This window comes from Carcharodon carcharias, chromosome 19 (genome assembly GCF_017639515.1).
Source record: "Carcharodon carcharias isolate sCarCar2 chromosome 19, sCarCar2.pri, whole genome shotgun sequence".
Lineage (NCBI taxonomy): Eukaryota > Metazoa > Chordata > Chondrichthyes > Lamniformes > Lamnidae > Carcharodon > Carcharodon carcharias.
The window spans coordinates 95681080-95702290 of record NC_054485.1 but is presented as its reverse complement, the minus strand read 5'-3'; the positions used below and the strand labels follow the sequence as shown (position 1 = coordinate 95702290).

The window sequence follows — 21211 nt, the reverse complement described above, 5'->3', positions numbered from 1 at the left end:
TACTTCTGATTCCAGCTTTTTACCCACAAATTGCTTGGTAAATTCTATCATATTTTGTTCACTTCCTCCTAAGGGTTCCTTCACCTTAAGCTCCCTTATCAAATCTGCCTCATTACAGATTTGAGAGAGAGGAGACTGGGCAGAAACGGTGCTCAGGTCTAAGAGGCCCCTGGCTATGGCCCTCACCAAATGCACCTTACATTTTTTCTGCAATTTAAAATGCCACTGATGATCTGCAATGTTTACTTGCTGAGGATCACAATCACCTTGCTCAACAAATACCAAATATTACATGTCATTACTTGACTATTTTTACCCATTAATTCAACCAGATCAGTGTTCGGTGTTTTGAGTTTGAATTACTTGGGTGGGGGTGGGGTGATGGTGGTGGTGGTGATGGAATGATCTATACAGTCAGGCTTTCCTTAAAATCGGAGTGTGATACTTGGAAGAAATGCTTCTCAGTTTCAGAATGGACAGTGGGACAATGATGTGACGAAAATGAAGCATCCTGGGCAAAGGCAAAGGGTGTCAATCACTAGGCCCGTGTTCCCACAGAGTAGTTTTATTCTGGGCTACTGCCTGGTCGTCAGAGGTGCACTGACTGTGGGGAAATTTCCGCCAGTGCCTCTCAAAACGCTGAATGCCTGCATCTGAATGTTGCCTCCTCCCGGGCTCTGCACCCATCCACTGAGCCTTCCATCACAGCCTCATCTTTGACTGCTATCTCTGGCCCCATGTAACCGCACCCTCCCCAATTGTTTCAGCGATCAACGCGCGCCTCTGCTCTGGTGATACACCAGGAGTAAAATGCTAACAGCAGCTGAGGAGAGTGCACCAACAGGTGTTAAAGATGCTAAGGACAGGCTGACTGTCCTTGTGCCAATGCAGCCAGCACACGCAACTGTAAATTGGCTGTAATTGGGAACAGCAAATGCCCCAGATGCTTCAAGAGGATTCGGACATTGCCTGTTCACTATCCTGCCAATGAGGGTAACCAGGGACATGTTTCCTGATTGATTTCACAACCACTTTGTACCAGAGGCACGTTGGGTTGCTGTGAAATCATGTTGCTCCTGGACAATGGTTAAGCACATCCTCCTGCTGAACTCTTGGTGAAGAACAACGTTTTCACTGTTTACTTCCCCACCAAAGTAACATCATTAACTCAGTCAATGGACCAAGGCAATTTTTGGATCATGAAATGTAAATATAAAGACTCCTTCTTGAATAGTATATTTGGTGCTATGAGAGAGGCCTGGGGGATGGAAGGCTTCCAAAAGGAGTTTACAGTTTTTTAAAAAATCATTTGCGTGATGTAGGTGTTGTTGATTAGACCAGCATTTATTGACCTTGTTCAGGTTCACACGTAGGCCAGGTAAGAACAGCAGATTTGTTTCCCTAAAGGACATGAGTGACCCAGATGGGTTTTTACAACAATCAGCAATGGTTTCATGGTTATTGTTAAAAGTTAAATTCCACATTTTGATTGAATTCAAATTTTACCATCTGCCTTGGTGGGATTATGAATCTGGGTCACCAGAGCATTGCCCGAGGTCACTAGAGTATTAGTCCAGTGACAATAACACTATGCCAACAGATCCCCCTGACACCATCTATGCATATGCTAATGTGTGGTGCCTTGTTGATAAAGACACCGACCAACGCTAGCAGAAACTTTGGCCTGCAACAGTGTTCATCGAAATGATAATATTGACAAAGACTTTGAAGATTTTCAGGTGAACAAGGGAAAAAAGTTCGGTAAACTAACTCCTTGATTGCTCAAGATGCAGCATTGTGCCGAGCCCGAAATTCATTGAGATGAGGGCAAAAGGGTATGAAACGAAATCCTTTGCTGAGCACTGAACGTTCGGCGTCAGAGAGGGGAATGTCAGGGGTTATAGTGAATACACGGCCGGGGCTGGGATTGGAAGATGGGGTGGGGATGATCCAACCCCACCATTGTCATCAAAGCCGCTGACAAGGGTGGTGCTGTTATTGTCTGGCGCACTGAGCTCTACCTCACGGAGGCTGAGTGTCAACTCGCAGACACTTCCTCCTACTTCTCCCTGGACCATAACCCCACCACTGAACATCAAGCCATTGTTTCCAGGACTGTCACTGACCTCATCTCCTCTGGAGATCTTCCTCCCACAGCTTCCAACCTGATAGTCGCCAAACCTCAGACAGCCTGCTTCAACCACATCCCAAAATCCACAAACAGAACTGGCCCGGCAGACAAATTGTGTCAGCCTGTTCCTGCCCCACAGAACTAATTTCTCATTATCTTGACTCCCTTCTCTCTCCCCTTGTCCAGTCCCTTCCCACCTACATCCGTGATTCCTCTGACACCTTACGCCACATCAACAATTTCCAGTTCCCTGGGCCCAACTGCTTCCTCTTCCCCATGGACATCCAATCCCTCTACACCTCCATTCCCCCACCAGGATGATCTGAAAGCCCTTAGCTTCTTCCTTGAACAGAGGCCCAAATAATCCCCATCCAGCGCTACTCTCCTCTGCCTGGCTGAATTTGTTCTCACACTGAACATTTCTCCTTTAACTCCTCTCACTTCCTCCACATAAAAGGTGTGGCAATAGGAACCCGCATGGGCCCCAGCTATGCCTGTCTGTTTATGGGGTATGTGGAACATTCCTTGTTCCAGTCCAACTCCGGCCCCCTCCCACAACTCTTTCTCCGGTACATCGATGATTACTTCGGTGCTGCTTCAAGCGCTCGTCGGGACTTGTAAAAATTTATTAATTTTGCTTCCAATCTCCACCCCTCCATCATTTTCACATGGTCCATCTCTGACACTTCCCTTCCAATCCATGACCTCTCTGTCTCAATTTCTGGTGATAGACTGTCCACCAATATCCATTACAAGCCTCCCAACTCCCACAGCTACTTAGACTACAGCTCCTCACACCCCACTTACTGTAAGGACTCCATCCCATTCTCTCAGTTCCTTTGCCTCTGTTGCATCTGTTCTGATGATGCTACCCTCAAAAACAGTTCCTCTGACATGTCCTCCTTCTTCCTTAACCGAGGTTTTCCACCCACGGTCGTTGATGGGGCCCTCAACCATGTCTGGCCCATCTCCCGCGCATCCACCCTCATGCCTTCTCCTTCCTCCCAGAAACATGATAGGGTCCCCCTTGTCCTCACTTATCACCCAACCAGCCTCCTCATTCAAAGGATCATCCTCTGCCATTTCTGCCAACTCCAGCATGAAGCCACTACCAAACACATCTTCCCTTCACCCCCCTAGCGGCATTCCATAGGGATCATTCCGTCCGGGGCACCCTGGTCCACTCCTCCATCACCCCCTACTCCTCAACCCCTCCTATGGCAGCTCCCCATGCACACGCAAAAGATGCAACACCTGCCCCTTCACTTCCTTTCTCCTCACTGTCCAAGGGCCCAAACACTCCTTTCAAGTGAAACAGCATTTCACTTGCATTTTCCCTAACTTATTCTACTGCATTCGTTCCTCCCAATGCAGTCTCCTCTACATTGGAGAGACCAAGCGTAAACTGGGCAACTGCTTCGCAGAACACCCGCAGTCTGTCTGCAAGAAAGACCCAAACATCCCTGTCGCTTGCCATTTTGACACTCCACCCTGCCCTCTTGCCCACATGTCTGTCCTTGGCTGGCTGCATTTTCCAGTGAAGCCCAACACAAACTGGAGGAACAGCACCTCATCTTCCAACTAGGCACTTTACAGCCTTCCAGACTGAATATTGAATTTAAGAACTTTAGATCTTGAACTCCCTCCTCCATCCCCACTCCCTTTCCATTTCTTCCCCCTTCCTTCTGTTTTTTCCCAATAATTTATATAGATTTTTCTTTTCCCACCTATTTCCATTATTTTTAAATCTATACCTTTTATGCTGTGTTAGTCTTTCCACCCTACCCCCACTAGAGCTGGACCTTGGGTATCATGCCATCCATTCTTAATTAGCACATTCGTTTAGATAATATCACCACCTTCAACACCTCTTTGTTCTTTTGTCTGTGACATCTTTTGATGATCTGCTCCTATCACTGCATGCTTGTCCCTACAACCCACACCACCACCACCCCCAACTTCTCTCCCCCCACCCCCCACCCCACCTTAAACCAGCTTATATTTCAGCCCTCTCCTAATATTACTCAGTTCCACTGAAGGGTCATGAGGACTCGAAACGTCAACTCTTCTTCTCCGCCGATGCTGCCAGACCTGTTGAGTTTTTCCAGGTAATTCTGTTTTTGTTTTCAATTATTCCCCTCTGTACTTTAACTCTGCTTTTCCCCTTTTAGACTGGGCGTGTTATTTTTACTCTCCTGTGTGAAAGTCGCGAGGACATAGACCACGATGCAATAATATATCCCTGAGATTCGCAGTGAAAGTACTAAGGAAAAAGCAGAACTGAGGGTGCGCGGCAGCAACATCGAAACTGTAAGTGGTTTGAATCAGGAAGTGCTGAGTGTAAACATGGCTTCCAGAGAACAGGTCCAGAGTTTGACCGAGGAGACAATTTGTTCCATTTGTCTTGATTTCTTCACTGATCCGGTAACACTGGATTGTGGACACAACTTCTGCCGCTCCTGTATTACCTGGTGTTGGGAAAAGAAGGAGATAAACTCCTGCCCGGAATGTAGAGAGGAATTTCCGGAAAGAAACCTCAGGGTAAATCGGGCCTTAGCGAATCTGGCCGAGAAAACTCGAAAATTAAAGCTAGATCCAAAAGAGAAGGAAAGTAAACTTCACTGTGAGGAACATCAGGAAGAGCTGAAGCTGTTTTGTGAAACTGACAAGAAATTGATCTGTGTGATTTGTCGAGATTCGCGGAAACACAGAGAGCACCGCTTCCTGCCGATTAAAGAAGCTGTTGAAATCTACAAGGTAAAAAGGGAAATATTTTCTAAGCTGATAGTTTTATCACATTTTCATTGTCTAACACTTCAATTCTATGATTTTCTCTCCCAATCCCAGGATCAGCTGAAATCTTCCTTAGATTCTCTCAAACGGAAGAAATCGGCGGTTCAAGAAACGGAACAGAAACAGAAGCGAAAGATTTCCGAAGTCAGGGTAAGGTCTCCCTGTGCTGATTTTCTGGGATCTCGGTCAGTTTTGTTTCCTTTATCGCGGGACATTAATTATGTTTCACATTTCGTTTGGTAGGAACTGTCGAGCAGTCTGTAGAGCCACATCACATCCGAGTTCACTAAAATGCACCAGATTCCCACTGAGAAAGAGCAGCGACTACTCAGAGATCTCAGGGAAGAAGAGGAGAAGATTCTTGAAAGAATGGAGAAAAACCTTCGAGAGATTGAGGGGAATTTAAATTCTATTGAGGAGAAGCTCTCAAAGTTGCAGAAACAGATGGAGCAAAGGGAGGACTTAATATTTTTGAAGGTGAGGGAATATATTGCCGGTCAGTTCCTTGAAACTTCACACAATCACAAAATAACTGATAACTGTAGATTAAATAGAGAATTTATTGAATAAATAAAAACTGAGTTAAGCAAATTTCTGGCTGTTTCGTGGCAGTTTTGCGGTCTCCCCGAAATAATCGGCTTCCACATTGTCTGCAGATACCCGGGAATAGCTGTAACCTCCCTAGAACGAGTTGTCTTGCTTTGTGATTATTTCCGTGTTGCCAAATTTAATTTTCTCCTGCAACGCCCATTGTAATCCAGTTCCAGTTCATGGTGTGAGTGTGTGGGTGTGTCTGGTGCGGTGTGTGAGAATCACTGTGTCTGTGAGCGGGACTGATGTTGAGTTCCAGTTTACTAGACTCTCTACAACCTTCCTGCCAAAATGCATCACTTTACACTTCCATGTTAAATCTAATATGCTCTGAGTGTGCTCATTTCACCAGCCGCCCTGTTTATGTCCTCCTGAAATGTGTGCAGTTCTGTTTACCTCATTACAGAAAGGGTGTAATTGAATTAGAGAGGGTACAGAGGAGATTTACAAGTATGTTACCAGGACAAGAAGATTGCAGCTATGAGGAAGGATTGGAAAGACTGAGGCTGTTCTTCCTGGGACGGAGGAGGCTTTGGGGAGATTTGAGATATACAGAATTGTGAGGGGCCTGATAGAGTGGGTGGGGAAGGGCGCATTTGCTTACCAGAGAGATCAGTGACAAGGGGGTACAGTTTTAAAGTGCATAAAAAGATGAGATGGAAGATTAGGAAAAACTGAAAGGTCTGAAGGTGGATAAACCACCTGGACCAGATGGATTACACTCCAGAGTTCTGAAGGAGATAGCTGAAGAGATAGTGGAGGCGTTAGTGGTGATCTTTCAGGAATCCCTCGAGTCAGGGAGGGTCCCAGAGGAAAGGAAAATTGCCCGAATGTAACCTCCCTGTTTAAGAAGGGAGTGAGGCAAAAGACAGGAAATTATAGGCTGATTAGCCTGACCTCAGTCACTGGTAAGATTTTAGAGTCCATTATTAAGGATGAGATTTCAAAATACTTGGAAGTGCATGGTAAAATAGGGCAAAGTCAGCATGGTTTCATCAAGGAGATGTCATGCCTGATAAATCTGTTAGAATTCTTTGAGGAGGTAACAAGTAGGTTAGACAAAGGAGAGCCAATGGATGTTCCCTACTTGGACTTCCAGAAAGCCTTTGACAAGATGCCACACAGGAGGCTGCTCAGTAAGATAAGAGCCCATGGTGTTAGAGGCAAGGTACTAGCATGGATAGAAGATTGACTATCTGGCAGGAGGCAGAGAGTGGGGATAAGTGGGTCCTTCTCAGGATGGCGGCCGGTGACTAGTTGAGTTCCGCAGGGGTCCGTGTTGCGACCACAACTTTTCACTTTATACATTAATGATCTAGATGAAGGAACTGAGGGCATTCTGGCTAATTTTGCAGATGATACAAAGATAGGTGGAGGGACAGGTAGTATTGAGGAGGCGGGGAGGCTGCAGAAGGATTTGGACAGGTTAGGAGAATATTGCCAAGAAGTGGCAGATGGAATACAACATGAGCAAGGGTGAGGTCATGCACTTTGGTAGGAAAAATAGAAGCATAGACTATTTTCCAACTGGGGAGAAAATTCAGAAATTTGGAGTGCAAAGGGACTTGAGAGTCCTAGTTCAGTATTCTCTTAAAGTTAACTTGCAGGTTGAGTCAGTAGTTAGGATGGCAAATGCAATGTTGGCATTTATTTCGAGAGAACTAGAATATGAAAGCAGGAATGTGCTGCTGAGGCTTTATAAGGCTCTGGTCAGAACACATTTAGAATATTGTGAGCAATTTTGGGCCCTGTACCTCAGGAAGGATGTTTTTGCCCTGGAGAGGGTCCAGAGGAGGTTCATGAGAATGATCCCAGGAATGAAAGGCTTAACATACGAGGAAGGTTTGAGGACTCTGAGTCTATACTTGATGGAGTTTAGAAGGATGAGTGGGGATCTGATTTAATCTTACAGAATACTGAAAGGCCTGGATAGAGTGGACGTGGGGAAGATGTTTCCATTAGTAGGAGAGACTAGGACCTGAGGGCACAGCCTGAGAGTAAAGGGAAGACCTTTTAGAACAGAGATGAGGAGAAACTTAATTACCTGGAAAAACTCAGCAGGTCTGGCAGCATCGGCGGAGAAGAAAAGAGTTGACGTTTCGAGTCCTCATGACCCTTCGACAGAACTTGAGTTCGAGTCCAGGAAAGAGCTGAAATATAAGCTGGTTTAAGGTGTGTGTACACACACCTTAAACCAGCTTGTATTTCAGCTCTTTCCTGGACTCGAACTCAAGTTCTGTCGAAGGGTCATGAGGACTCGAAACGTCAACTCTTTTCTTCTCCGCCGATGCTGCCAGACCTGCTGAGTTTTTCCAGGTAATTCTGTTTTTGTTTTGGATTTCCAGCATCCGCAGTTTTTTTGTTTTTATATTTATATGAGGAGAAACTTCTTTAGCCAAAGAGTGGTGAATCTATGGAATTCATTCACAGAAGGCTGTGGAGGCCTGGTCATTGTGTGTATTTAAGACGTAGATAGATGGGTTCTTGATTGGTAAGGGGATCAAAGGTTTTGGGGAGAAGGCAACAGAATGGGGTTGAGAAACTTATCAGCCATGATTGGGTGGCGGAGCAAACTCGATGGGCCGAATGGACGAATTTCTACTCCTGTGTCTTATGGTCTTATGGTCTAATGGAAAAACGTTTACACCCAGATGGTTGTGGGATCCGGAACTCGCTGCCTGCAAGTGTAGTAGAGGCAGAAACCCTCAACTCATTTAGAAGCTATCTGGATATTGACATCAAGTGCTGTAACCTGCAGGGCTGTGGATCAAATGATGTAAAGTGCGATGAGGCTGGGTGGCTTGTTTTTCATCTGGCGCAGATTCGATGGACCGAGTGGCCTCTTTCTGTGCCGTAAACTTTCTATGTTTCTAAATCTGTTACTATGCTCCTCACTGTTCGTGATTCATTTATTTCAGGAGGAAGCTTGTCGGAAGAGAAGGAAGGACATGTTTTCTGCTGAAACTCTGCACAATTTGGTAAAATAAGTCAGAAAGGTTTTGTTATGAATTTCTTTACTAGTTACCATCGCAACATTAAAGTACCGATCATCAGGCGACAATAACTCTGCTTATGGTTTAAGTACTACTCTTTTATTGTGATGAAATGCTTTTTGCAGATATTAAATTAGATTTCATATAACTGGTCGACATAATTGTATTAAATTACAAGATGCCATGCAGTCCTGAAGTACTCACTTGCAGGCGGCAGTCTGCTGTTAGTGTGGCTGTGACCTTCCGACTGACCCTGAGAGAGCCACACCGTCCATGTTTTAATGGTGTCGACCATCCATGTCCCTGCAAGTCTCCTGACCAAACCGAGACAGTCACATGTTAAAGTGGGAACGGGTTTCAATTTTATTCCAGTATAGAACCTTGACCTGTATCCTTAACACCGACAAGACAGACCCAGCAGAGGTGGCGGCACTGTGGTATAAAGTTTGGAGGGAGTTGCCCTGGAAGTAATTAACATCGACTCGGGACCCATTGGAGTTTCTTGGCATCGGGTAAAATATGGGCAAGGAAACATCCTGCTGATGACCACGTACCCACCATTTGCCAACCACCCCCCCGCCCCGCCCCACCCACTCCTCAGCTGATGAATCAGTACTCTTCCATGTTGAACGCCACTTGGAGGAAACCCTAAAAGTTGCAAGGGTACACTGGATGGGGCACTTCAATGACCATCACCAAGAGTGACTCGTTAATGCAACTCTCTCCCTAACAGCACTGTGGGTGTACCTATACCACATGGGCTGCAGCAGTTCAAGAAGGCAGCTCAGCACCAACTTTTTAAGGGCAATTATGGATGGGCAGTAAATGCTGGCCTAGCCAGCGATGCCCACATCTCATGAATTTTTTAAAAAGCGCCACTACTGACCAAGCTAGTTATGTCCCAAAGGACATCGCTGATAGACTGGGTATGTGGCTGGTGGTGAGGGAACCAACAAGAAGGTAAAAACTTATTTGATCTCATCCTCACCTATCTGCCTACTGCACATGCATCTGTTCATGACTGCAGCAGTAGGAGTGACCACTGCACAGTCCTTGTGGAGATGAACTCCTGACTTCACATTGAGCATAGCTGGGCGTCCATGAGGCACTGTTGGCTATCAGCAGCAACAGCTTTGTACTCAGCCACACACTGTGACCACATGGCTCGGCATATCCTGCACTCGACTATTATCACCAATCCAGGGAATTAACACCGGTTCAATGAAGAGTGCAGGAGGGCATGCCAGGAGCAGCACGATGGATGCCTAAAAAGGAGGTGTCAACCTGGTGAAGCTATAACTCAGGGCTACTTGCATGTCAAACAGCGTAAGCAGCAATGAATAGACAGAGATAAGCGATCCCACAACCAACGGATCAGATCAAAGCTCCATAGTACTGCCGCATCCAGCTTCGCATGGTGGTGGCCAATTAATCGACTAATGTAAGGAGAAGGGTTCACAAATACCCCCACTCTCAATGATGGGGAGCCCAGCACATCAGTACAAAAGATTAAGGCTGAAGTATTTCAGCCAGATGTGCCCAGTGGATGACCCATCTTGCCCTTCTCCAGAAGTCAGCATCATCACAGATGCCTGTCTTCAGCCAATTTGATTCACTCCACATGATATTAAGAAATGGCTGATGGCACTGTATACTGCAAAGGCTATGGGGCTTGACTATATTCTGGCAATAGTACTAAAGACTTGTACTCCAGGACTTATCGCACCCCTAGCCAAGCTGTTCCAGTACAACTACAACACTGGCATCTACCTGGCAATGTGTAAAATTGCCCAGGTATATCATGTAAACAAAAAGAAGGACAAATCTAACCTGGCCAAGTATTGCCCTGGCAGTCTACTCTCCATCATCAGTGAATTGATGAAGTGGCACTAACTTAGCAATAATCATCTCACTGACACTCAGTTTGGGTTCTGCCAGGGTTGCTCAGCTCCTGACCTCATTACAGTCTTGGTTCAAGCATGGACAGTAGAGCTGAACTCCAGAGGTGAGGTGAAAGTGACTGAACATTATATCATTTGACTGATTGTGGCATCAAGGAACCCCAGCAAAACTGGAGTCAATAGTAATCAAAGGAAAACTCTCCACTGGTTGGAGTCATAACTGTTACAAAAAAAGATGCTTGTGGTTGTTGGATGTCAATTATCTCAGTTCCAGGACATCACTGCAGGAGTTCTTCAGGGCATTGTCTTATGCCCAACCATCTTCAACTACTTCATTATTGATCTTCTGTCCATCATAAGGTCAGAGGTGGGGATGTTCGCTGATGATTGCACTATGTTCAGCACCATTTGTGACTCCTCAGATACTGAAGCAGTCCATGTCCAAATGCAGCAAGTCCTAAACAATATCCAGGCTTGGGCTGACAACTGGCAAGTAACATTTTCCCCACACAAGTGCCAGGCAATGGCCATCGTCAACATGAGAGATTCTAGCCATCGCCCCTTGATATTCCATCGCTTGCTGTTACCATTACTGAATCACCCACTATCAACATCCTTAGGGTTACCATTGAGCACAAACTGAACTGGACTAGCCATATAAATACAACGGCGACAAGTGTAGGTCAGAGGCTAGAAATCCTGCGATGAGTAACTCTTGCTGCCCATCATCTACAAGCCACATGTGAGGAGCATGATGAATACTTTCCACTTGCCTGGATGAGTGCGGCTCCAAAAACATTCAAGAAGTTTGACATCATCCAGGACAATGCAGACCACTTGACTGACACCCCATCCACCACTGTTAACTCTCTGCACTACCAACGCACAATGGCAGCAGTTTGTACCATCTACAAGATGCAGTGCAGGAACTCACCATTCCTCCTTAGACAAAACCTTCCAAATCCATGACTGCTACCACCAAGAAGGACACGGGCAGAAGATGTGTGGGAGCACCACTAATTGGAAGCTCCCCTCCAAGCCACTCACCATTCTGACTTGGAACTATATCATCGTTCCTTCACTGTCCCTGGGTCAAATTCCTGGAACGCCCTCCCTTATAGTGCTGTGGGTGTACCTGGACCACTTGGACTGAAGGGGTACAAGAAGGCAGCTCACAACGACCTTCTGCAGGGGCAGTTGGGGATGGGCACTAAATGCTGGGCCAGCCAGTGAAGCACACACCTCGGGAATGATTGAAAAAAAATCAACGCAAACGTGTTTAAGATATAAAGCAATATTGGCACCAAACCACAAAGAGATATTAATACCAAAGATGAGTATGTTTTAAAACATCTTAAAGGAAGAAAGAGAAATAGAGACGCAGAAAGGTGTAGGGAAGGAATTTCAGAGCTCAGGGCCTCGGCAGCTGAAGGTCCAGCTGCCAATGGTGGAGCGATTAAAATCAGGGATATTCAATTGGCCAGAAGTAGAGGAGCGCAGGCGTCTCGGAGAGTTGGTTTGATGTTTTCAGACTTTGCTTTCATTCGACAAGCTTTGTTTGTAATACAGCAAGTGGACAGGCTAAATGTTTATCTTCTCCTGTGATCTGTGATATACAAGCAACTAATTTGTTATCAGGCTGTGGGCCTTTTGCAGGACATGAGTGTTGCCATCCTCTGCCCTTGCATTTCCAAGTTATCTTTTGCTCAGTTATAGAGGGAAATTTCACTTTCTATCACATTTGTTCTAATATGAAAAATGCTGAAAGATATGAATGTTGGGGTAACTTCACCATTTAAATCATGTCTAAAATGTTCAATTGGGATGAATTTACACCATCATTCCTTTAATATTTACAGGATTAGTGATGACAATATGAAACTCTCAGTAGCAGATGCTGCGGCCCTGTCTATCGGAATGTTCAAAGGACCGTTACAGTACACAGCTTGGAGGGAAATGATCAATTCCATTAACCCTGGTAAAACTTTTATATTAATTTTCCTAACTATAATCCAGTTGTGAAGGAAATAAATGGGCTCCAAAGTTCCAAGGATGTGGGGGAAACAGGAAATCCAACGTTCCTCCAGTGAGGGGTTGTGGTAGTATGATCATCATGAGATCATAAGAAATAGGAGCAGCAGGAGGCCATTTGGCCCATTAGACCTGTTGTGCCTTTCGATAAGATCATGGCTCATGTAACTGTGGCTTTAACTGCCCTTTTTTCCTGCTCTCTATAGCCCTTAACTCCACTGTCGATCAAAAATCTGCCTAATTGAGCCCTGAGTATAAACAACAGCCTCTTCTCCATTGCTGTTTGTGGATTAGAATTCCAAAATTTAACATCCCTCAAAGAGAAGAAATTCCTTCTCATCTGTGTCTTAAAAGGGAGACAGACTCCTGATTTATAAACTATGTCCACTGCTTCTAGATACCCCCACAAGAGGAATCATCTTCCCACTATCTACACTATCAATCTCCTCAGAATCACATATGTTTCAATAAGATCACCTCTAATTTTTATAAACTTCAAGGGTATAGGCCTAAACTGCTCAACCTTTCTTCATCAGACATCCCCTTCATCCGAGGAATCAGCCTAGCGAACCTTCCCTGAACTGCTTCTAAGACATAAAACAACACCCTTTAGTAAGGAAACGAAAACTGTGAAGTTAAAGCCGCCATAGTCCCAGAGGATCATCGGTTGCGCTCTCATTAGAGATAGAGACAACTGGTGGTGAGATTAACCTGAGGGTCACCACACCTCAGGTGTGTGGTGAGGTTGAGAAGGCAGGGCCTTCATGGATAACCTCAGCAAGTACAGGAATTGTACTGGTGCATCACTCTGCCTCACAAACCAGCCGTCCAGCCAGCTGAGTTAACCGACACCCAAACTGTACTGTTACTCTCACCAATGACCGGTACAGCTATATCAAGAGTTCCCCACTATTATACTCCATCTCCCTTTCAATTAAGGCCAACATGCATTTGCTTCCTAATTACTTTCTGTACCTGCATGGGGAGGTAGAAGGAAAGTGGAGTTGATGCCACAATCAGATCAACCACAATCTTATTGAATGCCGGAGCAGGCTCGCAGACCCAAACGGCCTACACCTGCTCCTAATACTTCTGTTCTTGTGCTCACCTTTGTAATTAATATATAAGATCCCCCAATGATCCAGCATTCTGCAACTTCTCTCCATTGAAATAATATTCTATTTTTAAATTCTTAGTGACAAAGTGGTCTACCTCACATTTTCCCACATTATCCTCCAGCTGCCAATTTTTCCCACTTACTTCATCTTTCCATATCCCTTTGCAGACAATTTTAATCCCTGCTCATAACTAGCATTCCTACCTATTGCATCATCAGCAAATTTGGCTGCAATGTAGTCAGTCCTTTTAATATGTCCTGTCTATAAACTGTAATTAGTTGAGGCCCAAGCACTGATCCTAGGGGCACTCCAACAGTTACAGTTTTCCAAACTGAAAATGACCCATTTATCCTGAATCTCTGTTCCAACTCACTATCCAATCCTCTATCAACGCCATTGTATCACCCCTAACACTTATCTTCTGCAGTAAACTTTTATTGATACTTTATCTAATGCCATTTGGAAATCAAAATACACTACATCCACTGGTTCCCCATTACCCATCCTGCTTGTTACATCATAAAAGAGCTCTAATAAATTTGTCAAACATGATTTCCCTTTTACAAAATTATGTTGACTCTGCCTGATAATGTAATGATTTCTAAATGTCCTCCTACTACCTTTCCTGCATTTTCCCAATGACAGATATTGGATTAACTAGCCTATAGTTCACTGATTTCTGTCTCCCTTCTTTCTTAAAAAGTGGTGTTACATTCAAGGCTTGCCAGTCCTTTGTGACTTCCCAGAGACTAGAGAATTTTGGAAGTTTGCAAACAGTGAATCCATTATCTCTGCAGTCACTGCCTCACAAACCCAACTATGCAAGTCATCAGGTCCAAGTTTCCAGTCAGCCTTTAGTCTCATTATTTTCCTCCTACTTTTTCTCTGGTGATCTTGATTGTTTCAAATTCCGCTCTCCTTTTTGCCTTTGTTCCTCGATTATTCTTGGGATGATTCTTGTGTCTACTACTATGAAGAATACTTGTTCAATGTCTCTGCCATTTTCTGGTTTGCCATTATCAATTCCCCAGTCTCACCCACTAAGGGGCCCACACTCACTGTCACTACTCTTCTTTTTTATTTATGTGTAGAAGCTTTTCCTGTCTGTCTTTAGGTTTCTTGCGAGTTTCCTCTCCTACTTCAATTGCTCCCTCATATTTTTAGTCAATCTTTCCTGGTTTCTAAAATTTTCCAAATTTGCTGGCCTACCACTAATCATTGCAGCATTGTACATCTTTTATCTCAATTTGATGCCATCATTACTTTCCTAAGTCAGCCACAGATGGTGTGCTCTGTTCGTTGAGCCTTTCTTTCTCAATGGAATGTATTTTTGTTGAGAGTTATGAAATATCCCCTTAGATGTCTGCCACTGCTTATCTACCAACATGCCTATAATCTGTTTTCCCTGCCCATTTTAGCCAACACTGTCTTCTAACCCTTGTAATTGCCTGCATTTAAGTTTAAGCCATGAGTTTCAGACATAATTTGGCTATCCTCAAACTGAATGTGAAATTCTATCTTATTGTGATCTCTCTTAACTAGAGGATGTTTCACCATGAGGTCATTTATTAATCCTGTCTCAGTAGATATTACCAGGTGTAAAATAGCCTGTTCCCTGTTTGGTTCAGGCACATATTGTTAAAAAGAATCTGTCCCAAATACCCAAATACAATCTACGAACTCATCCTCAGTCACCTTTTCCAAATTGATTCAGGCAAACTGTATGAAGATTACAACTGCCTACAGTTATTGCAGTATCCTTCTTACAAGCTCCCATTATTTTTTTGATTTACACTCTGTCCTACAGCTTAGTGACTTTCAGGAGGCATGTAAACCACTCCCATTAATGATTTCTTTCCCTTGATGTTTCTTATCTCCACCCAAATTGTTACAAGCTTTTGATCCTCGGAAACAGAATAATTTCTCACAACTGTACTGATCACGTTCCTTATTAACAGAGCTACCCGATCTCCCTTTCCTTTCCTCCTGTCCTTCCAAAAAGTCACATACCCTTGAATATTCAGGTGGACACCCTGCAACCAAATCTCCGTAAATGCCATCACATTATAATTTATTTCTCTATGTGCTATCAGTTCATCCATCTTGATATGAATTCTGTGTGCATTTTGATAAGGAGCTGTTATTTTGGTCTTTGGGCAATTTGTCCCTACCCTAACCTTATTAGCTAGTATACTGTTATGTTTGTAAGCTCTATCACTTCCTGTTACACTCTGGTTATCCTCACCTGCAATGCTATACTGCACTATTGCCTTGTCCTTGTTCTTCAATGTTCAAGATCTCACCGCACATGAACACTTCCTCCCCCTCCCCCACTCTTTAGGTTCACAGCCATAGTTATACAATTTGCCAAGACACTGGTTGCAGCGTGGTTCAAGTGAAGGCCATTCTAATAGTTTCACTCCCTTTTTACCCAGTGTTGGTGCCAGTGTCTCATGAATTGAAACACATTTTTCTAACACCAATCTTTGAGCCACACATTCACTTCTCTGATTGTTTTCACTCCATGCCCATCAACGTATGCCTCAGGCAGAGATTATTACCTTTGAATTTAGTGCCTAACTGCACATACTCTGTCAGTAGAACCTCTTTCTTAGTCCTATCAATATAGGTACCCATGGGGACTATAAGAACTGGATGCTTTTCCTCCCACCCCAAGTTCCTCGCCAGCCCTGACACGATTACTTTGACTCTGGCACAGGACAGGCAATACAGCCCTTGGAATGCATGCACTTGCCTGAAGTGAAGAGTTTGTATCCCCCTAACTAACCTGTCCCCTACTACAATTACATTCCTTATTGCATTTGGATAGCTTCCTGCACCACTGTGCCGTAGTCAGTTTGCTCATCCTCCCTGCATTCATGCTCTCATCCACAGAAGGTGCAAGGGCTTCGAATCTGTTAGACAATTGCAAGGGCTGGACTTTCTTACCTGACTTTCTTCCCTTCCCCTGACCACTAAACAAATCGGAAATACCTAAGGGTGTCACTGCCTCTTGGAACAAAATCTGCTGATAACTTTACTCCTCTCCAATGCACTGCACTGTTCAAATCACCAATTCCAGTGGATCAGCTCAGAGCTGAGGTTCCTCAAGCTGCAGACACTTACTGCTGATGTGCTTGCCCTGAATCAGACGGATAGCGTCCGGTCCCCACCTGCTGCAACTGCAACACAACCCCTGCCCATCTTTATTTCGTTTTTATGGAACTGATTCGATTTCAAGTGGCTCTGGTGGAACGCAAACAGAGGATTATAAGCATTTTATTGCTGTGTAAGTGCCACTTGATGTCATTGTCAACATCACATTCCACCATTTGCCTGAAGATTCAGAGTAGACTGTTGGATTAGTGATTGTCCGCATAGCATTTGTCCTGCTTTTTGTGGACAGGATATACTCGGGCAATTTCCCATATTGTCGGGCAGATGCCTGTGTTTTAACTCTACTGGACAACTTGGCTATGGGTGTCACTAATTTTGGAGTTAAAATTTTCAGTACAACTGCTGAGATGTTGTTAGTGCCCTTTGCCTTTGCTATATCCAGTGAGTTTATCCATTACTTGTTATCATGTGGAGTCAGTTGCATCAGCTGAAGAGTGGCATCTGTGACATTGGTGACGTTGGAAGGAGACCAATATGGATCATCTAGGTCATTGTTTCTCCTGCAACTGTTGCCCTGGTGGTTGCCACCAGTACTCAGAGTTCAATCTGCTATGTGAGTGGCACGGATGAAGTTTCAAGGCGAAGAGTTTGAAGCTCTACACTGTCTTCTTAACAGTAGGAAACCAGAGGCTGCACATTATTCTTGACTGCAAGAGGGATTTGGGGATAAGATTAAAGAGATGTTTGTGCGTTTGCCTAAATCCTTTGTCAGACCGCACATGGAGAGTTTGGTCACCTGCTCGTCTATTTTATCTCCATTATCAAGGGTGGCGGTAGGCCTCACATAAAGGTTTGCAACCATAGAATTATAGAAACATTACGGCACAGTAAGAGGCCATTCAGCCCATTGTGCCTGCACCAGCCAAAGAAAAAAGAATCTAGCTGCTCATTTTAATCCCAATTTCCAGCTCCTGGCACATAGCTGAGCAGGTTACAACACTTCAGGTGCAGATCCAGGTACCTTTCAAATGAGTTGAGCATTTCAGCCTGAATCACCAACCAGGCCAAGACTTCCAGATGCCCAATATCCTCTGGGCGAAAAATATTTTCCTCGTTTCCCTTTAATCCTTTTCCCAATCACCTTACTTCTGTGCCCTGTGGTAACCAGCATCTGATACAGTTCCATTAAAACGTCCTTGCCTTGGACTTCAATACCTCGTCCAATAAACAAAAGCATTCCATATGGTTTCTTGACCACTGTACCCACCTGTACTGCCACCTTCCAGGACATGCACATGCATGCCAACATCTCTCACTTCCTCAACCCCACCCCAAATGCATTACTCACACTTATCCGGATTGCATTCAATTTTCCCTCTCAACAAAACCATTGATATCATTCTGGATATAACAGCAAACCCCTTCACTTCCAACTACAGGGAAAATGTTTGTGTCATCAGCAAATTTCCCAATCATAACTCCCACATTTACGTCCAAACCATTAATATATGCAGCAAGCGGCAAGGGCTCCAACACTGAGCCCTGTCAAACACCACTGGAAACCATTTTCCATTTGCAAAAATATCTATCGACCATGACATTTTGTTTCCTGTTGCTGAGCCAAATTTGGATCCAACTCTCCACCTTCCCTGTGACCCATGTGATCTCACTTTCCTGATCAGTCTGCCATGTAGGACCTTGTCAAATGCCTCACTAAAATCCATGTAGACAACATCCACTCCACTGCCCTCATCAATCCTACTTGTCGGTTCCTCAAAAATTTCGATTAAATTAGTAAGACATGATCTTCCCCTCCAAAACCATGCTCGCTATCCCTGATCAATCAATGCCTTTCTAAGTGACACTTTATCCTGCCTCTCAGAATTGATTCCAATAATTTGCCCAGAATTGAAGTCAGGCTGACCGGCCTATCATTTTCTTGCCAATCCCTCACAACCTTTTTAAATAATGGTACAATGTTCGCAGACCTCCAATCATCTGGTACCTCACCTGTCTCTAGTGAGGATTGGAAAATAATCCTCAGGCTATCCGTTCTTTCCTCCCTGGCTTCTTTTAACACCCAGGATACAATCCATGTGGTCCTGGTTATATATCCACCTTGAAGGATATCAGTTCTTCCATTGCTTCCTCTCTCACTATACTTATTTTATCTAATATTTCACACTCCTCCTCTTGAACTAGAATGTCTGCATCATCCCTGTCTTTAGTGAAGACAGAGACAAAGTACGCATTGAGAACCCTGCGCACATCCTCAGCATCAATGCACAGGTTACCATGTACATTAACCAACTAAGCAAAAATATACATTTCCAACACCAATTGTTCAGTGAGATCCGCTTGTCGGAGACGTTACCACGTGGTCAGTCTGCTGAATGACTTCTTCTGCACGACTTCCTGTGACTGACCACGTCACGCTTTCCTGGCTGCAGCAACACTCTCCTTGTGGCTGTGGCTTTATATCCCTTTCTGATCCTGGTCCCTTGATTTATACGTTATTACCTTGATTCGGGTCATCCAATTGTGTTTCATGCCTTATCAGTCCTGCCACCTGCATGTGGTCATTTCCTGCTCTCAGCAGGGGATATCTCCAGGTGTATGCCAACTATGGATGTAATATCTGTATCTTGATAAGGCAGGAAGAAAGCTATTCACACATATCCAGAGAGTCCATTGTCTATGAAAGTTGCTGTAGACGGAGTGTCTGTTGGTGAGCCACCACCTCAATGACATGTCCTGAAATGTCTGTGTGTGCCCCTGTTTATTTAAAACTGTCTTTATTTTTAAACAGTTCAATAAGAGTTTCAGAAAGAGTAAACCTTGTTTGGATGGTGACGCAATATGAGAAAATCAGACAGTAAATCAGTAACCCAGTTTACATCATGCTCAATATCAATCTCCATTTGAGTTAATGGAAACAGATATTGAGAGGAATGTGTTCCGAGTTGCTATTTCAGTGTTGTCCGTGTCACACAACCGTCCATGACAACTTTCACCCCCTGCCTCGGTGTCTCCATGTGACCTTGGAGTATCTGTTGGTGACTCTTGATCGCCATCTGGATTAGAAAATCAATATAGTGAACTTGTCCCTCATGTGCAAGTGTATGAGTATAGAGTGGAGCAGTTTCAGGTGCAGTGTTTGCACCAATGAGCACTTCAAATAGGCCTCTGGAGGAGTAATTTCTGCATTTCTGGACACCACACTTTAGGAAGGATGTCAAGTCACTGGAGAGGGTACAGGGGAGACTTACCAGCACAATAGCACTGATGAGGGACTTCAGTTTACAGGGTAGTTGGATAAGCTGGTAATGCACTCCCTAGAACAGAGAAGTTTAAAGGGAAATTTAATGCAGGAATTTGAATTATGGGGGTTTTATTGAGCAGATCAGGAGAAATTGTTTACTCTGGAAAGTGTGTCTGTAACTAAAGGCTAAGATTTAAAATAATCACCAAAAGTTTTCGAGGGGTAATAAGCAAAAATGAAATCTCACAGACAATGTTCATGATCTGCAACCCATTGTCTGAAAATGTGGATTCCATCGGAACTTTGAAAAATGAATTGAACATGTTCTCAAATTGGTGAATATGCAGGGTTCCGTGCAAAAAGCTGGACCAGGAAATTAAATTGGACAGCCCGCACAAGTACGATGGGCTGAATGGCCTCCTTCTGTGCTGTAAGATTCCGTTATCTAGTCCAACTCATAATTGGGCTGGGATGTTTTTAAGGGACTAGAAGTCCCGAAAACAGGTGTTGGTTTTTTTTTGGACTCTGTCCAAAATTTGGGATGTCCTGAGACTCAAGCCCTGAGCCTTGGGTTTCCTGGACATTGATGTGGGCAGCAGTGGAAAGCTGAGCACATTTATTTTCCTGTTTACAATATGGAGATGGGGGAGGCAGCAGAGTTTTTCTCGGCTCCTCAATGCTCCTGTCCACGCTGGATGACACAATGCCCACCCCCCTCCCACTGCTGCCTGGCCCCTTCACACTCCTGCCCACTCTCCCCTACACACCGTCTCCCCAATATCACCCACCCAAATCTGCACTTGCTCCTCGCGCGTTTCTGCTCTCTCCCCTCCTCCACCCTGTATACTCGCCACACACTCCCTCTTCCTCCCCAGTCCTCTCTTCCTCGCTTTCTTGCTCCCATGCTCTCTCTGCCTCCCTCCCCTGCAGATTTTCCTCACAACCCTCCGTCCCCACCTGCTTTCTCTCTCAGCTCACTGTCCTGGTCCCCTGCTCCCCTCCACCTCCCTTCCCTTGCCCTCTGTTCTCTCCCTCCGCCTATTCCTACATATTCCACTCCCCATCCATCACCTCTCTCACTCACTTCCCTCCAGTCTGTCTTCCCTTCCCATTCCGCACTTCTTCCCTCGTCTCAGTCCCATACTCTCCCTGTCCTCCTCGTCCCGCACACTGTCCCTCGCAATCATCCCTCCTTTCCCTCGAGCTTTCTTTCTCCCCTCCCTTTCCCTTGCTCTCTCTCCGCTCCAACTACCAACCTCTTTCCCCTCCCCCTT

General features: G+C 44.7%; 2 protein-coding genes across 2 annotated transcripts in view; both read left to right on the top strand.

Annotated features, from left to right (window-relative positions):
- The window catches only part of LOC121291389 (zinc-binding protein A33-like), a 105629-nt gene that overhangs the window by 76587 nt on the left and 7831 nt on the right, over positions 1–21211 (top strand). The window contains exon 5 of the mRNA XM_041212491.1: positions 12269–12387. Within this exon, the coding sequence (XP_041068425.1) occupies positions 12269–12387 (119 nt within the window). The remainder of the gene's footprint in view (positions 1–12268; positions 12388–21211) is intronic.
- LOC121291391 (zinc-binding protein A33-like) overlaps positions 4451–21211 on the top strand; it is a 95649-nt gene continuing 78888 nt past the window's right edge. Inside the window, exon 1 of the mRNA XM_041212493.1 lies at positions 4451–4888. Within this exon, the coding sequence (XP_041068427.1) occupies positions 4478–4888 (411 nt within the window). The 5' untranslated portion in view covers positions 4451–4477. The remainder of the gene's footprint in view (positions 4889–21211) is intronic.